This window comes from Arachis stenosperma, chromosome 7 (genome assembly GCF_014773155.1).
Source record: "Arachis stenosperma cultivar V10309 chromosome 7, arast.V10309.gnm1.PFL2, whole genome shotgun sequence".
In the NCBI taxonomy this organism is placed as follows: domain Eukaryota; kingdom Viridiplantae; phylum Streptophyta; class Magnoliopsida; order Fabales; family Fabaceae; genus Arachis; species Arachis stenosperma.
The window spans coordinates 85,615,109-85,639,533 of NC_080383.1; the positions used below are offsets into that span (position 1 = coordinate 85,615,109).

Here is a 24,425-nt window from a genome sequence, read left to right on the forward strand (position 1 = left end):
CGCATGTATTAGCATGACAGATATTAATAAAACATGAAATCAAGAAATATATGAAATTTAACAATGTTAACCTTTTTTTTATAGATAATTCCATCAATCACATTGATTTTATTAGGAACAAAGTCATAGACTTAACATATTAAGTTAAATAACTAACACTTAAAAAAGAAATTTATAAAAAAGAAACTATCTTTCTCCTTTAGCTTGTCCATCGAACAAAAACAACAAATAAAAACTCAACAATGATATCAATAAAAAAGTATATATATAAAAAAGAAAGAACAAATAAAAAACTAATCTTACTAAATTAATATCATCTCTTACATTCACATTTGTGCCACTCTCACTCCAAAACGTAGCAAAAAATTTTTTTGTCATTTGTTCTTTCTGTAACAAAATTGTACTGTTTAATCTTTTAACTTTATCCTTTTTCTCTAACCAAACAACCACTGCTGGCTTAACCAAAATGATTATTTTTCTATTAATTTTTTTTGTCGTCCAATTTTTCTCGTTTATTATTTATCAAAAATATTTTACTACTGGCTAAGCCGTAAATCCAAAGTTTATAAGGAAAGAATATAAATAATATTAGAAATCAACATAAATAAGTAAGGAAAAAAATATATTAATATAAATTCCTTTTTCTAGAATAGTGATTATATTTAATAGAGCAAGTATCATTTCACCCATCAGATAATTCAAAAAAAGATCACTCAAAAGATCTAGCAAAATAACTTTTATGATAGATTATATTAATGCAGTAAAATCACCACATGCATTTATAAATTCATAATCGAAATAAGAGTTTCTTGTCAATTATTTTATCGCTCCAGCAATTAGTTACTACATTACAATTTAAGCATTTTAAAACAGTTAAATTTTTTGCTTTGGAAGCATATTTGCTGCTATTTGCGGCCCATTTGATTTTGCATAAATATCATAAAATGGCTAAATTTATGGTACTTTTTTTTAGAAAAACTCAACTTTAAAGAGAAGAAAGAAAAGACATGGTATATTTTACCATTTATCAACTTCAAATACAATTGTATACCATTTTGCGCAGCACATGTAACTCAATATTAAATAGTTAAAAACACAATATATTTCACCATATTTATCACTCAATTATTTTCAATCTCAGTGTATTTCATATTCATATTCTCAGTTATAAAAATAAAAATACACAATTTGAATATGATCTTCCTTTTTGAAATAAGGATTTGAATAACAAAAGTTGAGGGCAATTTTTCATTCAAAAATCATAGCTCGTCCACAAATTTAAGACATTAATATACTAAGATATATAGCTAGTTAGAACATGCACTTAGTGCTAAAATTAATATATTGATTCAACATAAATACTTGTGTAGAGAGAAGTCCCAAACTTTTGAGTTAAATTTAAGTTAATTTGAAAGCATTTGGGTGATTGGTTTTCTTTATTATATTTTAAAATTATTTGGACATATTGAAACAGTGTATCAAGCACACATTGACATACTCCCATCATTTTTTTTCCTCCTAAAATTATATATTCATCATGTGAGATCTAATAGTTATGCTTGAAATTCCTAAAATGCTTAATTTACTTCATTTCATTCGTTGTCATACATTTTGTCATCTTATACAACCTCAAGAAGATCATAGGTACTCCAAAAACCAAAATATAAGTGAACATTTTTGCACTAAATAAGGAGAACATACCCAAATTTTAACATCTGCGATGATAGGATGCTGATATTGAAAGGCAAACACTTGTGCAAGATAACGCTATAAATAAGGCATCAAGACCCAAAAAAAAAAACGCTATAAATAAGGCATAAAACATACAAATTTTCATTATTGGTATTGAGGAACTAATCAAAACAATAAAACATTTCATTATTGGTATTGATGGAACTAATCACATCAATACAACAGCAAATCGCATCATCTATATAAAAACAGAAACTTTAAGCATGAAAATTGAATTAGTTAGTTGACAGAGAAATCATCTTTCGTTGGCCAAATAAAATGAACACCTTAAAAACAATGAAAGAAGAAAAAGAAAAAATACCACAATATTTCATTTGATTTTTAATAATAGTTAAAACAAACAAACAGCATTACCCTGCACAAAAACTTTTCTTACATTTCTATACTACATTTCTTGAGCTTACGGATTAACTAAAATATGATCTTATTTTGTTCTGTTTTTTTTTTTTAATCATCAATTGCAATGCAACAGTAATAAATGGCACGTTGACTAAGAATCTAGATACATATTCAAAACGGTGCCATAAATGTTTATACAGGGTACTCTTCTTTTTGTTGATTCACACGGGATCACAAAGCTGCAACAATGATAGACACAATTGCAACATCACTTTAGTAAAACATTTTCTAAAAAGTGATTCGCAAAAGAGATAGTAGTATGACTATTAAAGCAAACATAAACAAACAAAATCACTTGTAATTAAAATGCGAAGAACAAAAACTTGATCTAAATGAGTAACAATATAATATATGCATGTATGTTTACATAGATATATAAATGTAGATGCATGTCTGTTGTTGCAGCCTCTTGTATCTTGCATTCTCTTCTAGCAGGTAATCCACTTTAACCAACATACCACAATATGAAATCCACACAGAAATTTCAAGGACCAAATTATCATAAATTCATCATAATGTTACTCAAATAACTAAAAAGGGGAGAATTATCATCATACTGCAAAAGGAGGAGACTCCACATGCAAAAGAACTAAGAAAAATGAAAATTAGAAAAATATCTTAAGTTAAAAAAAACAAATAAATAAATTAAATAAATTTCTGATTTGACATATAAAGCTAAAACATTGAAAATAAATTATTAATCAAAATAAGGAAAGAATTAAAAAAAAAGTAAAATTAATTCATAGCAAGATTTTAAACTCACGGCAGACCACCAAATACTTTGATCATTTTGAAATATTTAAATTCAAACTTACCTGAGGAAAGAATGCTGTTTCGAGAGCCCAAGTGTAACAGGTATAGTGCCTTGCATGTCTCCCACTTGAAACCCCATGTCTCCTTCGCTATCTGAAGTTCTGAACACACTGACAAAAGAAACAAAATTACATACAGTTGGTGAGCAAAATGCAAAAGAAAAAAGCTGCCAACTTTGAGGGTATCCGACATCATAAAAATAAGAATTGAAACCAAATTTATAAAAATTAGAGAGAAATGAAAGATGGGTATTGATAAAATGTGAGTGTACTAATTGTTTGAGTTGGAGAGCAGCATGAACAATGTCCTTACCTCATCATCATTATGAACCTGAAACATCCTTGGAATTATTATTTTCAAAACTTTGGCAAATAAAAATACAAAATTAAGTTAGGACAAAGTTCTTCGGAAGGGTACTTAACCAATTTTCTTTATGCAAATATTTCATATACTCTTGGAGGGATTTTCACTTATAACAGAAAGCATAATCCCTTTCTTCTTCCCCCTCTCATCATTAACTTACTTGAAATTTTTTCTTGTCAGCCCTCAACTCCTATTCTCCCATTTCGTAAAATAAGCTGAAAGATTTGTAAAAAGAGTCTCCTTCAACAATGAAAGTGAATTTGTTCTGGTGATTGTGCATTTGTGATAATGAAATGTATCACAAAGTAATACAAAACGTATGAAATTCAAGTTCATCTCAATGAAACCAATTAGAAATTGAACTTAAGTTTAAAACATATTCTTAGCAAAATTTAATTGGGTTTATCAAAACACTAAAAGGAAAGATAAGGAAAATAATGAGAACATACAAAAAAAAAAAAAGAAAAAGGTAGAAAGACTAATAAAAGAATCACAGAAACAGAAAAACAGCAAATCAACACTGTGTTTCAAATTTCATAGGAGCTAGTCATTTTAAATGGTTTTGCCCCATTTCATTGTTTGAATAGAGCTAGTCATTTTAAATGATTTTGCTCCATTTCATTGTTTGAATTTGAACAACACCATTTCACTAAGTTCAATAATTTCATTTATTTTCTTATCCGTTAAAGCAAACAAATCCTAGTCTAATATTACATTCTGAACAATTCAATTCATCTTATAAAACCTGCAAATAATAATAATAATAAATAAATAAATAAATAATTTTTTTCTCAAGCTAATATTTTACATAGAGCCTTCTATATTTTTTCCTCTTTAATTTTTCTTACGGAAGCAGCAGAGTGTAACAAAGCTCTTAATTACCACTTACCAATATTGGAAAGTATGTTTAAAATGACTCAGCTCGCACTGCTTCGGAAGGGTAAGCCTGACCTGAGCCAAAGAAATGCACAACACTACAACATAGTTTCATATTTCAACACAAAATTCACATTACAATCCACTAAAACCATGGAAAAAACTAAAAAACAAAAGGGGTAAAAGAAGAAAGTGATGAATGTGTCGTATAGAAGAAGACTCACCATCATTTCCTATTAGCAGGAGACTAACGTCGATCTCAGATCTGTTCCTGACTTCTTGCACCGTCCACATCGGTTGGCTTTTCAGTATGACCCTCGTCGCTGTAAATACCTCTTAGTCGGTAGTTGCAACCTCTTCTCGGATTGTATCTTGCTCTGGAATCACTTTGACCTACAAATTGAGAAGACTTTAATGATAATTTCCATCTCTAATCAAATGAGATCAGAGAATAGAGAAAGGGGAACCAAAAACAAAGAGAAGAGTGAAAAAGGGCAAGGGTTTTAGGGGAAGAGAGAGTGATTATGACAGTGATGGTGAGGAAAGTTAAAAAAGAGAAAAATTCAAAAGGATTTAAATTTGAAAATTTTTGAAAGAACCGCGCTCAAAATTGCTGAAACTTCTTCCCCTTCATCCTATTAACCAAAAATTAGAACAATTACCTGCGAGATAATTACTTGACAATCTCATGTTTATACCACGAAACCAATCACAAAGCAGCATTTCAACTCGAAAGAGTGATTTGGGGATTGCTGAAGCCACCTCTGCCTTCGATCCAGTAGACAAAAAGGAACCTTGCAACAATTCAAAACATTGTAGGAGAGAGTTCGAGAAATAAGTAGTTCTCTCACCTTTTCAGCTTCAAATGGGTTAAAAGATATATACGAAAAGGACAGAGATTATAAATAACAATGTATATGTAGGACAGGATTGTAATAACATAAAAAATACGTGTCTCACCAACAAAGCTTGTGGATGTAGTTTTACTATTTTGCTAGCCATCTTTATAATTATAAATTGATTAGATTGATATAAGCAAAAATTAGGTGGCAAAAAGCACTTGCTTGATGATGATTAAATTTCAAGTAGTAACGGCTCTGCATGAACGACAAACCAAGTCAAACAATTCCGTTATCCACAGTCCACACCGACAGAAAATCATGACCCAAGAAAAAAACAACAGAAAATGAAAATTGAAATAATAAAATAGTAATAAGGAATATATAGACTTGGACTCGCAGCTTCGGCGAAGCATATTCGATATAATAATCCTAGTAAGCAAAATTATATTTTATTACATTATATATTATTTTATATTGTTATTATAAAAATATTATTTATATATTAAAATTAATTATTATATTATTTGTATTATTTAATTTTTTAACATATATTTTATATTTTGATAAATATGTTATATTAATAAAGAATTTTAGTGATTGATTATTTTAATGTATAATATAATTGATTATATGATATTATAGGTGTATGGTAGCCGACCTAAGCGTGTTTAGAGAAGGATGCATGAATTGAAGACAGCCACATACCACAATATATAATTGCAAGTTTCAACTTTAATTTAAATTATTAGATGGATCAGTGTTGGCGCAAGTCTTTTGTTCTTGTCGGTGTAAGTGTGTGTTAGAGAATGTAAAGGAAGAGAGATAAGATTGCCGAAGAATATGGAATTGTATTATTGATGAATTGTGTTACAACTTACAATAGAGCGTAGAAGCAAGCTTATATACATGAGAAAATATTGGGGAATAATACTCATACTAAATAATATAAATATAAATAACGGATTAAAAAATTAATTTTAAAGATTAAATTTTTAACTAATTAGGAATAATCAAAATTTTGAATTTAAATAATTAGAATAAAGTAATGTAGTCTTCTCTAAATATATTTTTACGTTATACAGTGACGAATTTAAAAAATTTTGTAAATAGAAACAAAATACACATAATATGATAATAATTTTTATAATTATATTTTATTATTATAAAATATAAATAGTCTTTAAATTATTTAACCAATAAATTAAAATATTAAAATAATAATTTAAATAATAATAATAATATATAAATTAAAATTTTATTTGTTTTAGGTTTATTAGTTTAAAAAAATTAAATAATTTTTTTATTGTCAATACAATCAAATGTCTCTCTTTTTATATATGTGGTTAAATAATCATTTAAAAATTCATCTCTCATACAATTATGAAATCGATTCTTTATAATATTTATATTTAAAAAAATTTTAACTGATGTTATCCAAAATAAGACTAAAGTTAACTTTAAATAAACAAAAATACCAATGAATAAACAGTATTATTTTGATTTTTAATTTTATTTTTATTATTTATTTAACTATTTTTTATTTAATAATTAATATAAAATTAATATTTTTAGTAGTAATTTATAATTTAATATTAAAATTAGTTTAATAAGATAATCTATCTAATTTGAAATTAATTTAAAAGAATAATTTTATATATTTGTAATTAAATTTAATAAAATATTAGGCTGAATTCTATTGACTATCAAATAATTTTATTATTTTAAAATTAAGATGCTAATCTAACGGTAATTTATAGAAGAAAGTTTTAAACATATTATTTTAAATGAGTAAACAATTAAAATAATATCAAAAAATTTACATCGCTAACAAAAAATAACTCTAAAAAGTGTTAACAACAAATAAGTTCCGAAAAACTAAATATACATTAAATATATATTCTAAAGAAAACTTTAAATATTATATTTTGATGTAATTTTTTGCAAGTAATATTAAAAAATAAGATCTTTTTATTCTCAAAGATTTATAATTTTATATCAAGTGAATTTTTTTTAATCTTTTAATTGTGAATGATTAAATTTTTTTGAAAAATAAAAAAATCTAGATATTAAATTTTGCTCTAAATATTTTTGTATATCTTCTAAATATTTATTCAAACATTAACAAAATAATTTAGATTAAATGGATATGTCATTTGTTAAACACAAAATTTTTTGTCATTTTTAATAATATAATATTTATTAGTTATTTTTATCACAAGTTTATATATATATTATATGGTACACTAGTGATATTCACTAAGTATATAAACAAATTTTTTCAAATTTTAAATTTTTTATATATATACGGCACAATAGTGACACATTTGTCATTTAAAACTAAGAGCAATAGTTAACACAACCAAAATTGTTGTTGGTTTAATTATAGGTGCAAAAACTTTATCAAAATCAACTCCTTCAATCTGATAATTATTTTTTACAACCATATGTCTTTTATTTTTCATTATCTTACTATTGGGATGCCTTTTTATAGCAAAAATCCATTTATAACCAAATTACCTTTGCATTAGAATCTGTAGGAACAAAAGACCATGTGTTAGTTTTTTTCAGTGCTTCTAATTCTTCAAGCATTGCATTCTTCTAATGAGAACAGGTTATAACTTTAGCTACATTAGTGGGACAATATTTGTTAAATCTTCTGAATCAATAGTGACAGCATTAAAAGTCTTTGGTTTAACAATTTTACTTTTGGACCTTGTTATCGTAGAGTGAGAGTTTGAGGATACAATAATAGGAGGAGAGTTTCCAAACTGAATAACAATATCATTAATTAGAATACTAGAGGGATCTATTATTTTATGTAATTTTGTGGGATTAAGTTTAGATGTTGGTATAGGTGTTAAAAATTTTGATAAATAGGTAGATTAGATTGATTGAGGTGATTGGACTTATTACATTGTGCGAAAATGATCCAATATTTTGAAAATAAAAATTTTAATACTAATTCATTAACTAATACTCCTACATAAATTAACTAACTTAGTTCATAAATTCAAGAGAAAAAAGCTTACTTCATAAATTCTTATTTAATAATAAATGGTTGAATTATTATCAAATAAATTAAATATTTTATTTTTTGAAATATCAACTAAAATAATATATTCACATTGAATTTTTAATTTTTTTAACAATATAAAATATTTTTTCATTATTTTAAGTCAATTACTCTCCAACACACATTGAATCAACCTGATAACAATGATTTAATACAGTTAATTAAATAGTAACATTCTCACTCATTTAACGAAATACAATCTAATTTATTTTATTTTTAAATTACAAAATTAATTTTTTTACAATATTTATTTTCAAATCATTTAATTTATACTCAATTTTTTCCAATTTTAAATTTATACTCAATTTTTTCCAATTTTAAATTAATATTCATTCATTTTAATAATTATAAAGTAATTTTTTTCCAATACCAAATATACGTCACTAATAATATAAACACATTGTATGACTATATTTAATTTATACTGAAGAAAGACTTGAAAGCTTATCCTTTGATGTGCAAATAAGTGTAATAGATAGATACAAGTGTATCTAGTGAATGCATCCACATCATGAAAAGATGTTAGAGGAATAGGTCCCCAAATATGAGAATATTCCATTTCTAAAGGGGAATGAAAATTAAAATGATCAGAATTAAAGGAAAGTAAATGCATCTTTGCTTGTTTACAAAATTCACAAACTGCATATTGTATTTTATTTTATTGAATAGCAATATTACACTTTCTCATGACATCAATTATAATTTTGGAGGCACTATGACCTAATCTTTTGTACCATAAGTTGTAAGCATATAAATTTACAACATAAACAACAGGTAAAACAGAATTAAAATTAGAATCAGAATTAGAAAGACTAGATGATAAAATTTCAGTATCATACATGAATTTTGGAACAGATTAAATGATGGCAATATTATAGGATTTTTAAATACCTTTCTTAGGAATTTCTTGGAATATAATTTCCTTGATGTCTTGAGATTTAACCTAACAAACATGAAAATGAAATTCAAACAAATTATTATGAGTGGCAAATCTATGAATATTAACAAGATTTTGCAAAATATCTAGAACAAGTAGCAATTTATCAAGCAAGTGTAATTTTCACTTTCTCTAATACTGTAGAACAATACAATAATGGTAAAATATTGAGGACTTAGAGGTTTGATTATTTGTAAATTTACAAATGATTTTATAAGTATTTTCTGAACTCCAGAGTTTTATTAAATTATAAATTATAAAAGTCTACTTGAATTTTTGTTTGTAAGGAATATGCTTTTCATCTCCATAAACAAAATACTTTTTTGAATTATAAAAAATAACCTTTTTTTATTGTTCCAGGTTAATTCAAATTAAAACTTGGTAATTTTCTAACACGAAAATATGCATTTATTTTTACAGTGAAATATCTCACTAAAACAAAAATTATATTATATATCAAAGTAGTTGTTTCTTTATTTTTTATTTTAATTTTTTTTTGGGTTCTGGATCAAAGTGGTTGATTTAAGATTTAAGAACAAAAAATATCTACACAACTTTGTGTATGTTCACAACTCATAGGCTTGCATGTTGTGCAACTAGATGTATTAAAAAAATGGCTCAATTAAATTACAAAATATATTTTACTCAAATATTTATTATTATCACTTTAATGTACCAAATTATTATTAAAAACCTACTCTTAATGCTTAAGTAAGATTCTAAAAGCTAAATTAGTCATGAAACTATTTTAGTTATTTATTCATAATTTTATAAGTTTATTTAACCGAAATAATTGAATTATACTAAATTTATATATAAAATTATAAACAAATACATTTAAATATAAAATTATTCTAATATAAATCCTAAAAATACATGAATTAAAAATATAACACTAACTAAAGTCTCATAATCCTATACAAATAAAATTTTAAAAATTAAACTGAAAATTAAGTCATTAAAACTACCAATTCAAAAGTTTAATTAAACTATTCAATTTATTTAATTGGTAATCAACCAAATTATATTAAAATAAGATGAATAATATATACGAAGTTATTGTATTATATGATATATTGCTTGAAATAAACAAAGAACAATAAAAATATTTATCATTTAATAATAATAATAATAATAATAATAATAATAATAATAATAATAATAATAATAATAATAATAATAATAATAATAATAATAATAATAATAATAATATTTTATTCTTTAAAGTTATTTTTATTGATATCTAATATATAAAGCTTCCTTAATCTTGATGTTTAAATTAATATTTTTTATTTTGCCTTAAAAATATAAGTGATAAAATGTTTTTTTCTTTTTTTAGTATAAGTGAGTGACAAAATTAAAAAAAAATTCTAAATGGTTTTGACAATTATTTTGAAAGACAACGAAGCCTTCAATTAAAAAAATATTCTTTTTAGCTCTTGAACTTTATTTCTGTGAGACTAGTTAGTTCTTTTGTCAATATTTTCTCTCTACATTAATAGAATAAACCTATATAGCATGTTAAACTGCTAATTTATTCGTTAAGAGTTAACTAGGATTCACAATTTTTTTCGTTGGGAGTTTTGTTGTCTTTTAGGGGTTAATTGTTAGTTTTTTATGTTACTTTTTTTTTTAAATACGTTGACTAAATTTACTGCGTAAAATTAAGAAATATTAATGATTTTTAAATTGTTTTACTTATAAAATTAAATGGAGGATATATTAGTGATTGACGAGTCACACAAGCATGTTCTTGAGAGAGATCATTAACAGAGGAACTAATGAGTCTCACGAAGCCGCATTATTATTATTTTATTTACGCAATTCCTTAATCTGATCGGTACCTTACCCCAACCAAAAAGCTTTTTCCGGTATGAATTTACCAGCCCAACCTCTCTTGATAGGAGCCTAAAGCACCATGTCGAGATTTTCTTTCACCCAAAAATGGCAGCAGTAGTCATCAAAAGATTAAAAGAAAAAGAGAGAAAAACGCCTGTTTGTCCAGCAGTTCGTCGAAGAAGTCGTCAAAGACTTCGTTAGGTTTGTAAGGGGCCTGGCCGGCCAAGTAAGGGTGCTCAGAAAGCACCCTATTAAAAAGACGGAAACACTCATGTTTCTGCTCCCGGATCCGGAGATCCCGGTTTAATTATCAGGGGCCGAAATGAATATTTTTTTTCTTAGAAGCCTCATAGTCTTTCGAAAAAATTATCAGAAGTCGAAATTGGTATTCACCCATTTAATGTAAAGAATGTAATCACAAAAAAAAAAAAAAAGAGTAAAGGACAAATAGGTCCCTGACCTTTTTTTTGCGAACATTTTAGTCCTCAAGGATTGAAAAATATATTCATGTCCCTGACCCTTCCAAAATGTGGACAAATTTACCCCTCCATTGAATTCACTCTGTTGGATCCAACGAAAAATTCTGATGTGGCAAATGTGGAGCTGACCTGGCCGTTACGAGATGACACGTGGCTTTCAGCTTTTGAAAATAGGACAAATTAGTCCCCACGCACTAAAATGACACCATTTCACCACCTCCCCCAATCTTTCAAATTGTTGAGCCCTAATCCTTCGACTCCATAGAAACGGTGAAGTGGGTGTAGTGGATGAAAAAGAAAGGGAAGACTTTGTTTTACCCAAGTAGCTTCTTCTTGCTTATGAGTTCTTGCTCCCTAAATCTTGGCATAGCTAGCTTCTTCTTTCTCACCCTCCTCGTCTTCCTCTCCTGCTTTTTCTACCTCGACTACAGAGGCTTACGTTCTTGGGAAACTACGCTACTTCTTCTTCTTCTTCCACTACTCCTCCACTGGTTCAATTTCTCTCTAAAAAGGGCGATCAATGCAATGTTTATGATGGTAACTAGATTTGGGATGAATCCTACCCTTTCTACCACTCTGCCAATTGCTCCTTCCTTGATCAAGGTTTTCGATGCTTTGAGAATGAAAGACCTGATTTCGAAAGCGAAATTTTGTTAATAAAAAGTATACATCATGAAGGACTAGCTAATGTAAAATTTTCACGCAAGAGGACTCATCCAATTTTGGTTTTTCTTTACATTGCAGGTTTTGTTTTTCAAAAAAGCCATGCCATTTTTTTTTTTACTTTCTTGAATCATTCTTCTACAATACAAATTCCCTCCCTCTTTTATCAGGATATCCAACACTAACCTATAGACAAAATAAAAATAAACATTAATGACGTGTTTCTTGACACGGATTCAACTTCAATTATAGATAGAAATCATTTCATGCTTATGAAACACAAAAATTTATTACCTGCCAGGTCTAAGCAATGCACAATCAAGAATCTCAAGTCTGTTGGTGGCAGCAATGACAATAACACCAGTGTTTCCAATGAATCTGTCCATTTCTGTGAGTAATTAATTCAGTGTTTGCTCTCTTTCATCATTTCCTCCACCAATGCCAGTACCTCTCTCCCTTCCTACAGTATCTAACTCATCAATAAACACCAAATATGGCGAATTCGCTTTTGCCTTGTTGAACAAGTCCCTCACCCTTGAAACACCTACACCAACAAACATCTCAATAAACTCTGAACCTGATAGAGAAAAGAATGGAACACCAGCACTTAGGTGAGACACCATCTTTGCCATCCTTCCCGTTAGGATGCGAGCTCGAGCCAAACTGATCTCCACTTCTTCTCCAACTTGATGATACTCCTTCAGATGCCATGGAAGGAAGAATTTTCTTTCTTCCTCCACTCCCCACAAAATCCACTTCGCCGTTTCTGTGCAGACGAGAGATTAGGGCAGAACAATTTGAAAGATTGGGGGAGATAACGAAATGGCGTCGTTTTACTCTCCGGGGACTTATATGTCCTGTTTCGAAAAGCCCCCTGCCACGTGGGCTCCGTAACGGCCAGGTCAGACTTTTTCGTCCAACCCAAACGCCTGAATTCAACGAAAGGGTTGAAATGTCCACGTTTTTCGGATGTGAGGGACTTGAATGTATTTTTCCTTCCTTGAGGATGAAAATGTCCGCGAAAAAAAAGGTGAAGAACCTATTTGTCCTTTACTAAAAAAAAGAATGTAACGATAAATTTGGACCTAGTCCGATATCCAATGAATATAATAAAAAAAAGTGTCCTAATACAGTAATACCAATTTAATAATCTCCTTCTTGACATTGTTCTGTCATCCTCCCCAACTATTTCCTGCAACAAATTAAAAAAGGTAAAAGGATAACAACAAAAAAATAAATGATATGTGACACGTGTACAAGTCAACAAAAAAGAAAAAGACGGCAATGATGGAAGGGGCGGTGAAGACAGATGACGGAAGGGGCTTCTCTGGCGAAGGGGAGGCGAGATGGTGGCGGAGGAATGTGCAGTGGTTGAATGTGAGAAAGAAAATGCATGAAAGTGGAACCACTTAACCTTGGGTTTTTTTGGCCTTAAGAGATTAGGCCATTAGGGTTATGGATCACTATTTTTTTTAATTAATAAAAAAAAACAACGTCGTTCAAGTTTCAAATATGAAAATCGCCAAATTTTGGTTCGGTTCAATTAGACGATTTTCGACCAATTCAAAAGTTTAAAAATGATTTATGAAACAAACAATTATATCTATTAATCGAATAGCTTTTTTTGTTAGTTCACAGTTCGACCAATTCAACTGACCAGTTCAAATCGATTTTCAGTAACTTACTCTTAAGTCAATTAGCTTTGATTTATTGATTAACAACTAAAATTTAATTAATGTGTTTCAAAATTATATGTTAAAGTTATAAATTAAAATTCTTTTTATAAATGATAAAGTTTTTTTTATAAAAATGATACAAAATCTAAGTTTTGAATGTATTTATTATATATTATTAAAATAAAATATTTAAAAGTTTTTATTGATAAGAATCTTAATATATATCTTTAAATAGATGTTAGTTAAACCCTAATTACTGTTATTTATTTGATGAACTAATTAACTGAACGCAGTAGAGAGATTAGAACGGGTTTTCAATTCATACTTTCATAGTTTGTTGGAGTTTTCTAGACATAAACGGACAAATGAATAAATAAAATAAAATATAACTATAATTATAAATAATAAATATAAATAATAAAATTATAATTAGAAAGTTTACAACTTTCACCCACCTCCCCTAACCTTCTTCGTTGTTCTCATATCTCAACTTGTCTTTCTCTCTTCTTCTTCTTCTTCTTCTTCTCTCTCTCCTGAGTTCAGATCCTCTGAAGTGAAGGTTTACGCTGCATCTTCATTTCTAGGGTTTTTCATCTCCATTTGCAACCCTAATTCCAAAACCTTCGAGGATTTTGCTGCTTAATCGGTCCGTTTCTTCCAGCTGATTCGCCGCAAATTTGAGGTTTCACCTTGATCTTCGATCTGTTTCGATCCGTCGAAGCTAGTGACACTTCTTTTGTGCGGTGAAGTTTTCTTGCTGTTTCGATCTGTTTTGAAAAGGAAAAGGAAAAGGAAAGGAAGAACAGAAGATGCAGCCAGATCAGCTCAAGAAGGTTCTTTCTTTTCTAATTGCACGCTTTTGTCTTTTCTGTGGAAATTGTGAAGGAAATGGAAAATTGGAAACTCAGGGATATTTTATTGGTTCATTTCTGTGGAAAATTGTTCTTTTTTTTTTTTTAAGTTTGGATGTTGCTGCTGGATTTTGTGCTAATTTGCTTTTGAGGATGAATTTGGAATAGCCATCGCTTTTGGATCGATCTCTTTACAGCCAAAAAAGTTTGTTCATGAATGATATTCTACCTAGTTGTTATGGGCTCTCCGTACATTTGATTAATTTTCGGCATTTGTTAAAAACTTCTTTTGCATATTCTGGTGCTCGTTTGTCTCAAATTATTATTTTTTTCAGATTTTATGATGAAAGAGTTTGTTTTTGAAAGAATTATTGTTTACTCAATACCAAAGCTTGAAGGGATTTGGTTAACTAGTTATGTTTCTGCTTGGTTTTAAAGAATCTGTTTTTCATTTGATTGTAGTTTACATCTTACATGTCAATCTGCAGGACATGAAAGAGTTGGACTTCTTCACCGACTATGGGGATGCCAACAGATACAAGATTCTTGAAGTTATAGGGAAGGGTAGCTATGGAGTTGTCTGTGCAGCAATTGACACACACACTGGGGGGAAAGTTGCAATAAAGAAGATTAATGATGTTTTTGAGCATATATCCGATGCCATTAGAATCCTGCGCGAGGTCAAGTTGCTAAGACTTTTAAGACACCCTGATATTGTTGATATTAAGCGGATCATGTTGCCACCTTCAAAGAGAGATTTTAAAGATATTTATGTGGTCTTTGAGCTCATGGAGTCTGATCTCCATCAAGTCATCAAAGCTAATGATGACTTGACCCGCGAACACCATCAGTTTTTTCTTTATCAGATGCTACGTGCTTTGAAGTATATGCATACAGGTATCTGCTCATCTATCTTTTCTCTCACATTTTTGCCTTTGTTTCTATTTCTGTCACTGTTATATTGTCTTGAAATATGAAGCTAAATTGTTTTTGAATGATCTTATGTATGATTACAGCAAATGTGTATCACAGAGACCTTAAGCCCAAGAACATACTGGCTAATGCAAACTGCAAGCTCAAAATTTGTGATTTTGGACTTGCCAGAGTTGCATTCAATGATGAACCAACTGCAATATTTTGGACGGTAATGAGGGTTTATTTAAGTTGAATTTAAGATAGATATGGCCATTTTTATATGTTCAGTTCCATGAGGTCTCCATCTCTCATATTTCCTTTTGGTGATTGCAGGATTATGTTGCTACTAGATGGTACAGAGCCCCTGAGCTGTGTGGATCGTTCTCATCTAAGGTATAATTTTGCTAAACTTTGTTGTTTAAGTCTTCTGTGGCGTAACTATGTGGTCATCTATGCTTTATTTATAACAGAAACTTTATTGACATTATTGACTATTGTAGTTTCTAGACACATTTTTGAATTAATAAAGCTTAACTGTCTTGGTTGAGCTAGTTTGTCTTTCTGACGCTTTATCTAATGTTCTTATGATAGTGCCCCTCAATTATCTTAAATTTAATGTTTCCTAGTACCTTTATTAGAAACTTGACATTAGTATGTCCTTCTGGTGCCAACACTTCTACTAGCACACTGAACTATATGAATATGTTGATTTGACTTAGTTTTGATAATATCCAAGTATTTTATCACTAGTGAACTATTGTCAAAAGCTGCTAGCATGTTTAACCGAAGTACAATCATCTGGTTCCTTGATCTTATAATCTCTTAAATTGTTTTATTTCTTGGATCTTGGCTTTTTACAATTTCTTATGCTTGCTCCATTCCCAAATTACTGTCATCATGTGATGCCAATCTTTTCTGCATCACTTATACATCAGTATACTTTTAATTTGGTCACTCAATTAGCAGTTATTGCTATGGGTAGATAGCTAATAGCAATAAAGACTCAAGGTTTTCCACTGTAAATTCTGATCTGATGTATAAAAATTGACTTGTGTTATAACTTATAAGTAAAAGCCATGGGTATTGAGGTCCAGTTTGGGTAAACAGCTTAATTAAGCTCCTTTTGAAAAAATAGTTTAAACAATAAATGACTATATTAAAAGTAGCTTATAAATAAGTTATTTTGTGTTTGGATTTTTAGGTCTAAAAATGCTTATTTTATAGAAATGTGATAAAAAGTAGTAGGATTATGAGAGAAGTCATTTTTTTTTTTAACTTCTCTATAAGCTCCTTGATAGCTTCTTAGAAAGCTGCAATTTGGTTTTGAAAATTGTATTAGACATTAATACTACTACTTTTCATAAGTCAAAAGCTCAAAAAAGTTACTTTTAAAGCTTCCCAAACGGGCCGAGTCATGGAGTAACAACTTCATGTTTAATGTTTAGTAGTTGTGTAATTGTTGATGAACTGGCATTTAGTGAAATCCTGCCGTAGAAAACTCTTTTAGGACATGAGTTGGCAGTCATACGCAGGAAACTGTACTTTCTCGAACAGGCTGAATGGTATGAAATTTCATATGATTATCATTATCTTCTTCTGTTCATCATTATCGTAACACTATGTAACGAGGTTAACATGCTTGACCCAAAAAGGAGAAATTGAAACACTGGTTTGCTTACGTGACTTGCAATGTTGTGCTTATTGTTGTATAAAATGCTTTGTGTGCTTTATAGTAAACAGTAATGCCTAGATTATAAAAATTCTTGTTCAGGGAGGACTATTGATCTCTCCTGGAAGTTGAATTATCTGTCCTTCAGGTAACTGTGTCGGTTTGTCTGTTCCCCTGAAATGGTTTGGTTGGAATGCATAATTGTCCTACTACTTTAATATTCTGATTTTGTTTGCATTTGTGTGCAGTATACACCAGCGATTGATATATGGGGCATAGGATGCATTTTTGCTGAGGTGCTAACAGGAAAACCGTTGTTCCCTGGCAAAAGTGTTGTGCATCAATTAGATTTGATTACTGATCTTCTTGGGACACCATCACCCGAAGTTATTGCAGGAGTATGAATCACTCTTACTTTTATGTTTCATTTTCACTTTATCTTATTCTTATGTGATTTAGTGAAGTGTATTTTAAGTATTTGGCAATTAACCTTATTCTAACTATTGCAGGTTCGAAATGAGAAGGCAAGGAAGTACCTCACAGAAATGCGGAAGAAACCTCCTGTGCCATTTGAAAAGAAATTTCCAAATGCTGATCCATTGGCACTTCGCCTACTGCAAAGGCTTTTAGCATTTGATCCAAAGGAGCGGCCAACTGCCCAAGAGGTGATTTTCTTATCTACTATGGCATATATTATGTGTCCCATTATGGAATATCAAATCGAGTTAATTTTATGTTCTTTGCATAAAAAATTATTTTTCTTTTGCTCAATATAAACCTGAAAGAAATTATTCTACTTGTTTGGTTGATAGGCACTAGCTGATCCTTTCTTCAAGGGTTTGGCCAAAGTTGAGAGAGAGCCTTCATGTCAGCCAATTTCAAAATTGGAATTTGAGTTTGAGAGGAGAAGATTGAATAGGGAGGATGTTAGAGAACTACTATATCGAGAGATTCTGGAGTATCATCCTCAGCTTCTCAAAGATTACATGAATGGAATGGAAGGGACAAATTTCGTCTATCCTAGGTTAACTTAACGGCCATAGCTTTTTACTTGCAGATGTAATAGATGCAGGTGTAGTGTATGTTTATACGTAATGCATTTTATTGATGCACATATGTTCCTTGCAGTGCCATAGATCATTTGAGGAAGCAATTTGCTTATCTTGAGGAAAACCATGGTAAAAGTGGCCCTGTGATTCCTCCGGAGAGGAAGCATGCTTCCCTTCCAAGGTAAGATTATCGCATACTAACCCTGAAAGTCTTTGTTGTTTTAGACATTGTATTTAGTTTCTGGTTCTTGCTCACATGTTGAGTTTGGTAGCATTTTTTATTTCTCATGGATATGTTATCTAATTATGCAACTTCATTTTTAAAGGTCCACGGTACATTCTAGTACATTTACTCCCAGTGCCCAGCCATCATTCCCTCCGAATGAGAACAAGCAAATTGCAGAAGATGCATCTAAGATTTCGAGAGCTGCCGGAGAATCTAATTCAACCAGTCATATAATAAGGCCTTCGAGACCTCCACCAAAGGTGCCAACAGGTATAAGCTGTATATAAAATGGTGCTTACCTTAATTATATTTTGTAAGCGGATTAATGCATAAGTTTGGAAAGTATAGAGAAAATAAAAAAAAAAAAAGCAGGAAATATGTGTGTGTAGCTCAGCAAAGCACTTCAATAATCCCGTGACTTGGTTTTATGAAACTGAATCTGAACTAAAGTGTCTTGGTTTTCTTTCTTTGCCACAGCAAAACCGGGTAGAGCTGTAGGGACGACGGTTTCGTACTATGATAGTGGGAGAAACATGAAAGACAATTATGACCCGAAGATGTTCTACCGAAATACTCTTCCTCAAGCAGTCTCTCCACACTGTTTCCAAAGGATGTGCCCTACAAACCCCAAAACGCCATCGGAGGCATACAAGGATGTTTCACAAGGCAAACACCAACTTCCATCCCAGCAGGGTAATGTGCCAGCGAGACTGGCTATAGATCTTAATACCAACCCATACTACCAGCACGGGAAGAGTGATCATGTCTCTGCCATTGATGCTAAGTTGATTCAAGCACAATCTCAGTTTGGTGCAGTTGGTGCTGCCGCAGTAGCCGTGGCTGCACACAGGCACTCGGGGTGCTTTTAGCGTTTGATTATCATAGGTTGTTAGGAGGTATTGAATTAGAGACATGTTATATGCTCTGTGCTCTATGCTTTGCCTGGAGTTGGAGGGTTAGGAAGTTGCTTAATTTTTAGACTGGTTTAGGTTTGGTTTTTCACTTCTTTCAGAGTACCATCTGTGTAATTATATATGTACATCATTTAATTGATCAATAAAATGATAATTGTTTTTCCATCTTGATGCAAAGATTATCTCCCTATTTTTCGGAAAAAAAATATCTATCCAAGCTCTGAAGTTATAAAAAGAACTAGGAATTTAATATGAATTCTACTTTCTTTTATCTATGAACTTTGCCAACAGGGCCATGATAAAATACTGAGCTAAAATAATGGACATAATATAAGTTAATTCAAAATCTGAGGAGTTGTTAATGGAACATTCCATTAACAGAACTTGTTACTGGAGAATAATATCGAAGTTGCTAACTGTCCATTCTGCTACATGGCCAACATCACTTACATATATTTCAGTCCCTATGTTAATTGATGTCCATGTTCTCTTCACAGGTTTGGTTCCAGGATCCTGCATTAAATATGTAAATAAATCATTGCCAAGATTCAGAAATTCTCTCACATTCAAGTAGAATATGCCACTGATTTTAGTTAACTTGCCTGATAAAAATAGAGTGATTGAGAGAGCCTTCCAACGTCAAGGACCCAAGTTCTTGGATCACCAACCCACCCTTCCCCTTTCTTCGTCGGATACCCGTAGTCGCCCCAAACTGGATGAGGCAGAATCTGGAGAATCTCTTGAGGCTGCGGGTTGCTATACGGATCAGAGGTCTTCACTGGTTCCTCCAAGTGCTTGGCATTGCCTGGAGCACGGTAGATATGATAAGCGTCGTAAGGGAAGTGCGCTGCATTGGTCCGGTGAACCCGGGTGCCATTGGAAAAGGTGTGGTAAGGAGGACATTGTTCAAGCTGGCTGGGTTTACACCATGCTTCAATTTCCGGGTTTATGATCATTTCGCTATACCTGGTAACATCTGAGGTTACATCCCCATTGCATGGCTCACCATTGTTCTTCCAACAACTTCCTATGTCCATGAGGTAGAATTGGCTCTTTGGACCCCCTCCTTGCTTGATATCAAGGGTGAACTTTACCTTAAAATGAGGTGATTCTGGTACCTATGCAAACACAGAATTATTTTAAGTAACTTAACATCCATAATTCATTTATGTAACATCTGTAATTACATATTTATTACCTCTAAAATTATTCATTTGTTTCAGTAATAATTAAAGAATACAAAAATAAAAAAAACGTCGGACTATTTTGGATTGACTTTTATTGTCTTTCGAATATTTTTACGTTATTCACACTTAGAAAACATCATTTCAGTTTAGACTTGAAAGCAATAGCCACATATCCACAGAATGAATTAATTGAATAGTTAGAGAGGAAAAAAAAAAATAACATACCACTACCGACATGCCTCTTGTTTCATAATGGTATCCAGCAGAGAATCCTTTTGTAGCATCTGATCTCAAATATAGCATTAGCCATGGATACTTAGAAGATGTCTTCAACAAATTGTGAAAAACCCAGCTTCCTTCACACAATTTCTTCTCCCAAGACACAGAGTAATAAGATGTATCATTCATATGAAATGCTTCCTTGGCATCAGCATCCAAGTCCCATGATCCATAGAAACCCCCCTTCATGATCTTCTCTTCCTCACCATAACCTTTGGTATAGTTGTGGTACATTGAAGGCATGTTCATGCACCCTTTTCCAAAGCAGGGAAACTCTGGCGGTTGCGGGAATGGCTTCGACTTGAAGCCATTCTTTGGACACATGGCGGCCGTTGTGTCCAAGTTTCCGTTCTTGAGCATTATCATCCAGAACTGCCATGACCCCGGAGTGTCGGGAACGTCGCATTTGCTTCCCAAGTATAGCTCCTTCTGTGCTGCATATTCATTTACACTTTGTGTCTGAAGCATACGCCGTGGATTGCTTGATAAGCCTAGTCTGTTCTGCCATTCTTGCACCTTGTGATGGTAGATCGGCTCTGAAGAAGAAAAAAGGGATCACTAAGTCATGATATTTCTTTATACAACCATGCTAGATTTACGTTAAAATCAACTACTAAAATTAGCCACTAGTATACAATACACATATTGAAATACAAAAACACATTAAAAATAAGTTATATTACACGTATATTTATACACAAATAAATGGTTTAGTTGATTTAGTAGCAGAATTTTAATGTACAATGTTAGAATATAATTAAGATCAATTAGGATCAATTAGTATTATTTAGTATATCTGAATATTTCTTATAAGAGATTACGTCTTTATTATTACGATTCTTTTAGTACTTATAAATACCCTTTTATATTGTATCATTCTAAACAACTTAAGCAGACAACTTGAATATACAACTTAAATACACTTAATAATACACAAATTCCTTTTTTCAGTTTAGTCTCTTGTTTCTAATATGCAAAAAATATTTTTGCTATTTCCATAAACCTATTATTTTCGGAGATATTCAATGTACTCAAACATAATTATTATATGCTTACAGACCAAATTTAAACCTCCAACTCTTATTTAATCCGACTAATGATAACTACTTGACTAACTCAAGTTTGTTGTACACTAATAATGTATATTGATAGACTATCAATAATCATGTCATAGTCATAACATGTTTATTGAAACACCTAGTTATTAGTAAAATTTTGACTAATCTGATTTGATCGGTAAATATATGTTTAACTAGTCTTAAGTTGCTACATTATTTTTAAGAACCCTACTAATTTATTTTAACCATTGTAAACGACTCAAAAGAGATGGTAAATCTTTTAACAAAATAAATAACTTGGTATATTATTGGCTGTGTGCTTACCGCGACAATGAAAGTGTTCAACATCAACGCAATCTGCCATTCTTGGGCTCCCCATATTTGGTGCTTCTTCTCCAACCTCGTTGCATTGATTCCAAGACTCAATGGCAACTCTAAGGTTATCGGTTTCCATGCCTGGATCTCCAATGGCTGATGCTTGATAATCTTTCAATAACATGAAGGTAAATAACACCCCAAAAGTTAATAATATTACAAGCATATAAAGACATGTAGCACAGCAACCTTTCTCCATTGTTAACTACGAGAAGAGTCGTGATGTATGTGTGAACTGTGAAGCATAATAATAAGTAAACCGAATGAAAATATTTGTAGTTTAAAACGAATTTGATAAGATAAATCTGATTGGATGACGGTGTAAAACTATAACTATCAAAATTAAACTCTTTCAAATATAAATTTGTTTTTGAATAAATTAAATTTAATTATTCAAATATTGGGTACGTGGATAAATGGATATGCATGTTATTTAAGATAAGATAGTTAATATGTACTTGGAAGTTGCATTCGGAGTCTCTTTTTTAACTGATTCCACTAACATCTGAAATTAAAATTAGAAACTTCAGTTTATGAATCCAGGATACGAATTTAAATCAATTTTTTTAAAAGTACATTATTTATGAATAGTTAAATTTTAATCAAATTTTAAATTAAATATTCTTTGTTAACTGAACAAAGGATTTGATTATCTCATAGTGTTTAGACTATTAAATAGTTTCAATAACAAAATATATTTTTTAAATTTTTTAATAATTATTAAATATTTTTTATTTAATTTTAATTACAAATTAATCTTTCATATATAATTAGAATCCTTGACGATGTGTATAATATACTAGTTACTTAGTCCAATAGAGATAAATAATAAAAACCCCTCTATAAATTACTTTATATTTAAAAACTCTTATTCAGTTATATCAAATTTCAAATTTCAAATCCTTCAATTTTAAATTTTTAAAAAATTTAACTAATTATTTCAAAAAAATAACTATCCAAAATTTTAATTTACCAAAACATTTCACTCTAATATCTTTTTTTTAACCGGCGGTTACCCCACCTTCATTAATAATCATCCCACTTCACCTTCAATACTTGGCTTGCCACACGCCACTCACCCTTAGTTAAAATAATTATCCACTTAAGAATAAAAATAATCATTCACATATCTAATGAATTGAACATCTAACATATTTTAATTGTATCTATTCTTAATATATAAAAGTAGATACATAAGTTTTACCCACATTACTTTTAAGCTATTTTTCTTCTTCTACTCACGCCATGTCAGCAATATCGTTTACTTGGCAAAATTTTATAATCAACCACTCAATTTTTGCTAAATAATCTATTATTTCTAAATCAGCAAAAAAATATATATATATACAAAAAACAATACAATAATTACCAACGACAATAATTAAAAATTAATAGTGTCTAACCAAATTTGTAACTTACAAAGATATTAAATTCATATTCCTATATTTATTATATTTTACCATTGTAAATAATACAAAAAATTTATAACTCCAATAATTAATATATTAATTTCTATAAATAACTCATTCAATGTAATAAACATCAATATTACAAATGTCATAATAATATTATTAATCATAATAAATTTTACGTTACAAATATTTAAATTTCATACTATTTGAACTACTTATATAAGTCTCTTATCACTATTTCTTCAAATTACATCAAATTTAGCACAAAAAAATTATTTCTGAATTACACAACATCTTAAACTTACTCAACACAACATCTCAAACTTACTCAATGGAGATAACTATGTTGAATGTGAAAAGTGTATAAAAAAAGCATATGAAAAGGAGATAACTACATTTGTGACACATGTAATCTAACACCACAATATCCAACAATAAGATAACTCTATATACTTTTCATAATCTAATCTATCAAATTATTAGTTACTAACCCAATACTTATTTTAGGTTCAAAATTCAATTAAAGGTTTCTGATCAAAGTGGTATAACAACTTTTGTACTATTTGATGGCGAAACAAAAAAATTGTTGGGTACAACTGCTTCAAATTTAATGGCACTCCAAAAAAGTAATGACATTAAAATACCACCTCAATTGAAAAATTTGTGCAACCTCACTTATATTTGAAGTTAATGTAAATGATTTTAATCTTAAAGAAAGTTCTCAAAAATACATTGTTAACAAGACATTTATTCTAACTAAAAACACTAAATTTCAACA

At 30.1% G+C, this 24,425-nt stretch overlaps 3 protein-coding genes and 1 pseudogene across 10 annotated transcripts; 1 reads left to right on the forward strand and 3 right to left on the reverse strand.

The window, feature by feature from the left end:
* Positions 1–2,034: 2,034 nt before the first annotated feature.
* LOC130940209 (uncharacterized) lies at positions 2,035–5,249 on the reverse strand. Of its 8 annotated transcripts, XR_009070251.1 has the most exons (7): positions 4,866–5,227; positions 4,428–4,596; positions 4,217–4,301; positions 3,387–3,542; positions 3,277–3,294; positions 2,967–3,074; positions 2,035–2,330 (listed from the first exon to the last, which is right to left on the reverse strand). XR_009070251.1 is itself a non-coding variant. In XM_057868279.1 (6 exons), the coding sequence occupies exons 2-6, from the start codon at positions 4,495–4,497 to the stop codon at positions 2,243–2,245; spliced, it is 369 nt and encodes a 122-aa protein (XP_057724262.1). In that variant the 5' UTR covers positions 4,498–4,596; positions 4,866–5,219; the 3' UTR covers positions 2,035–2,242. The 8 variants fall into 8 exon arrangements, 4 of the variants coding, with proteins under 4 accessions (XP_057724262.1, XP_057724264.1, XP_057724265.1 ...); XR_009070250.1 differs by having other exon boundaries at positions 3,387–4,301; positions 4,866–5,249; XM_057868279.1 differs by lacking the exon at positions 3,387–3,542 and having other exon boundaries at positions 4,866–5,219.
* A 6,549-nt stretch (positions 5,250–11,798) lies between these two features.
* Positions 11,799–12,422, reverse strand: LOC130940039 (uncharacterized). The gene is made up of 2 exons (XM_057868090.1): positions 12,331–12,422; positions 11,799–12,003 (listed from the first exon to the last, which is right to left on the reverse strand). Exons 1-2 carry the CDS (start codon positions 12,420–12,422, stop codon positions 11,799–11,801), a joined length of 297 nt encoding a protein of 98 aa, XP_057724073.1.
* A 1,740-nt stretch (positions 12,423–14,162) lies between these two features.
* Positions 14,163–19,501, forward strand: LOC130940940 (mitogen-activated protein kinase 19-like). Its single transcript, XM_057869234.1, has 10 exons — positions 14,163–14,545; positions 15,052–15,460; positions 15,580–15,707; positions 15,812–15,871; positions 17,396–17,545; positions 17,657–17,812; positions 17,960–18,171; positions 18,276–18,377; positions 18,523–18,692; positions 18,900–19,501. The coding sequence occupies exons 1-10, from the start codon at positions 14,522–14,524 to the stop codon at positions 19,289–19,291; spliced, it is 1,803 nt and encodes a 600-aa protein (XP_057725217.1). The 5' UTR covers positions 14,163–14,521; the 3' UTR covers positions 19,292–19,501.
* A 222-nt stretch (positions 19,502–19,723) lies between these two features.
* Positions 19,724–22,434, reverse strand: LOC130940040 (uncharacterized; annotated as a pseudogene).
* Positions 22,435–24,425: the final 1,991 nt, after the last annotated feature.

Bases quoted from the DNA above. Each gene is read 5' to 3' on its own strand.
- LOC130940940 (XM_057869234.1), top strand. From the start codon at position 14,522: ATGCAGCCAGATCAGCTCAAGAAG. The intron at 17,813-17,959 runs GTGATTTTCTTA...TTTGGTTGATAG, and splicing joins AGCGGCCAACTGCCCAAGAG to GCACTAGCTGATCCTTTCTT. The intron at 18,172-18,275 runs GTTAACTTAACG...TGTTCCTTGCAG, and splicing joins ACAAATTTCGTCTATCCTAG to TGCCATAGATCATTTGAGGA.
- LOC130940209 (XM_057868279.1), bottom strand. From the start codon at position 4,497: ATGTGGACGGTGCAAGAAGTCAGGAACAGATCTGAGATCGACGTTAGT. The intron at 4,302-4,427 runs GTGAGTCTTCTT...ACTATGTTGTAG, and splicing joins CCTGCTAATAGGAAATGATG to TGTTGTGCATTTCTTTGGCT. The intron at 2,331-2,966 runs GTAAGTTTGAAT...TCATTGTTGCAG, and splicing joins AAACAGCATTCTTTCCTCAG to CTTTGTGATCCCGTGTGAAT.
- LOC130940039 (XM_057868090.1), bottom strand. From the start codon at position 12,422: ATGGACAGATTCATTGGAAACACTGGTGTTATTGTCATTGCTGCCACC. The intron at 12,004-12,330 runs GTAATAAATTTT...TTTCGAAATCAG, and splicing joins GCATTGCTTAGACCTGGCAG to GTCTTTCATTCTCAAAGCAT.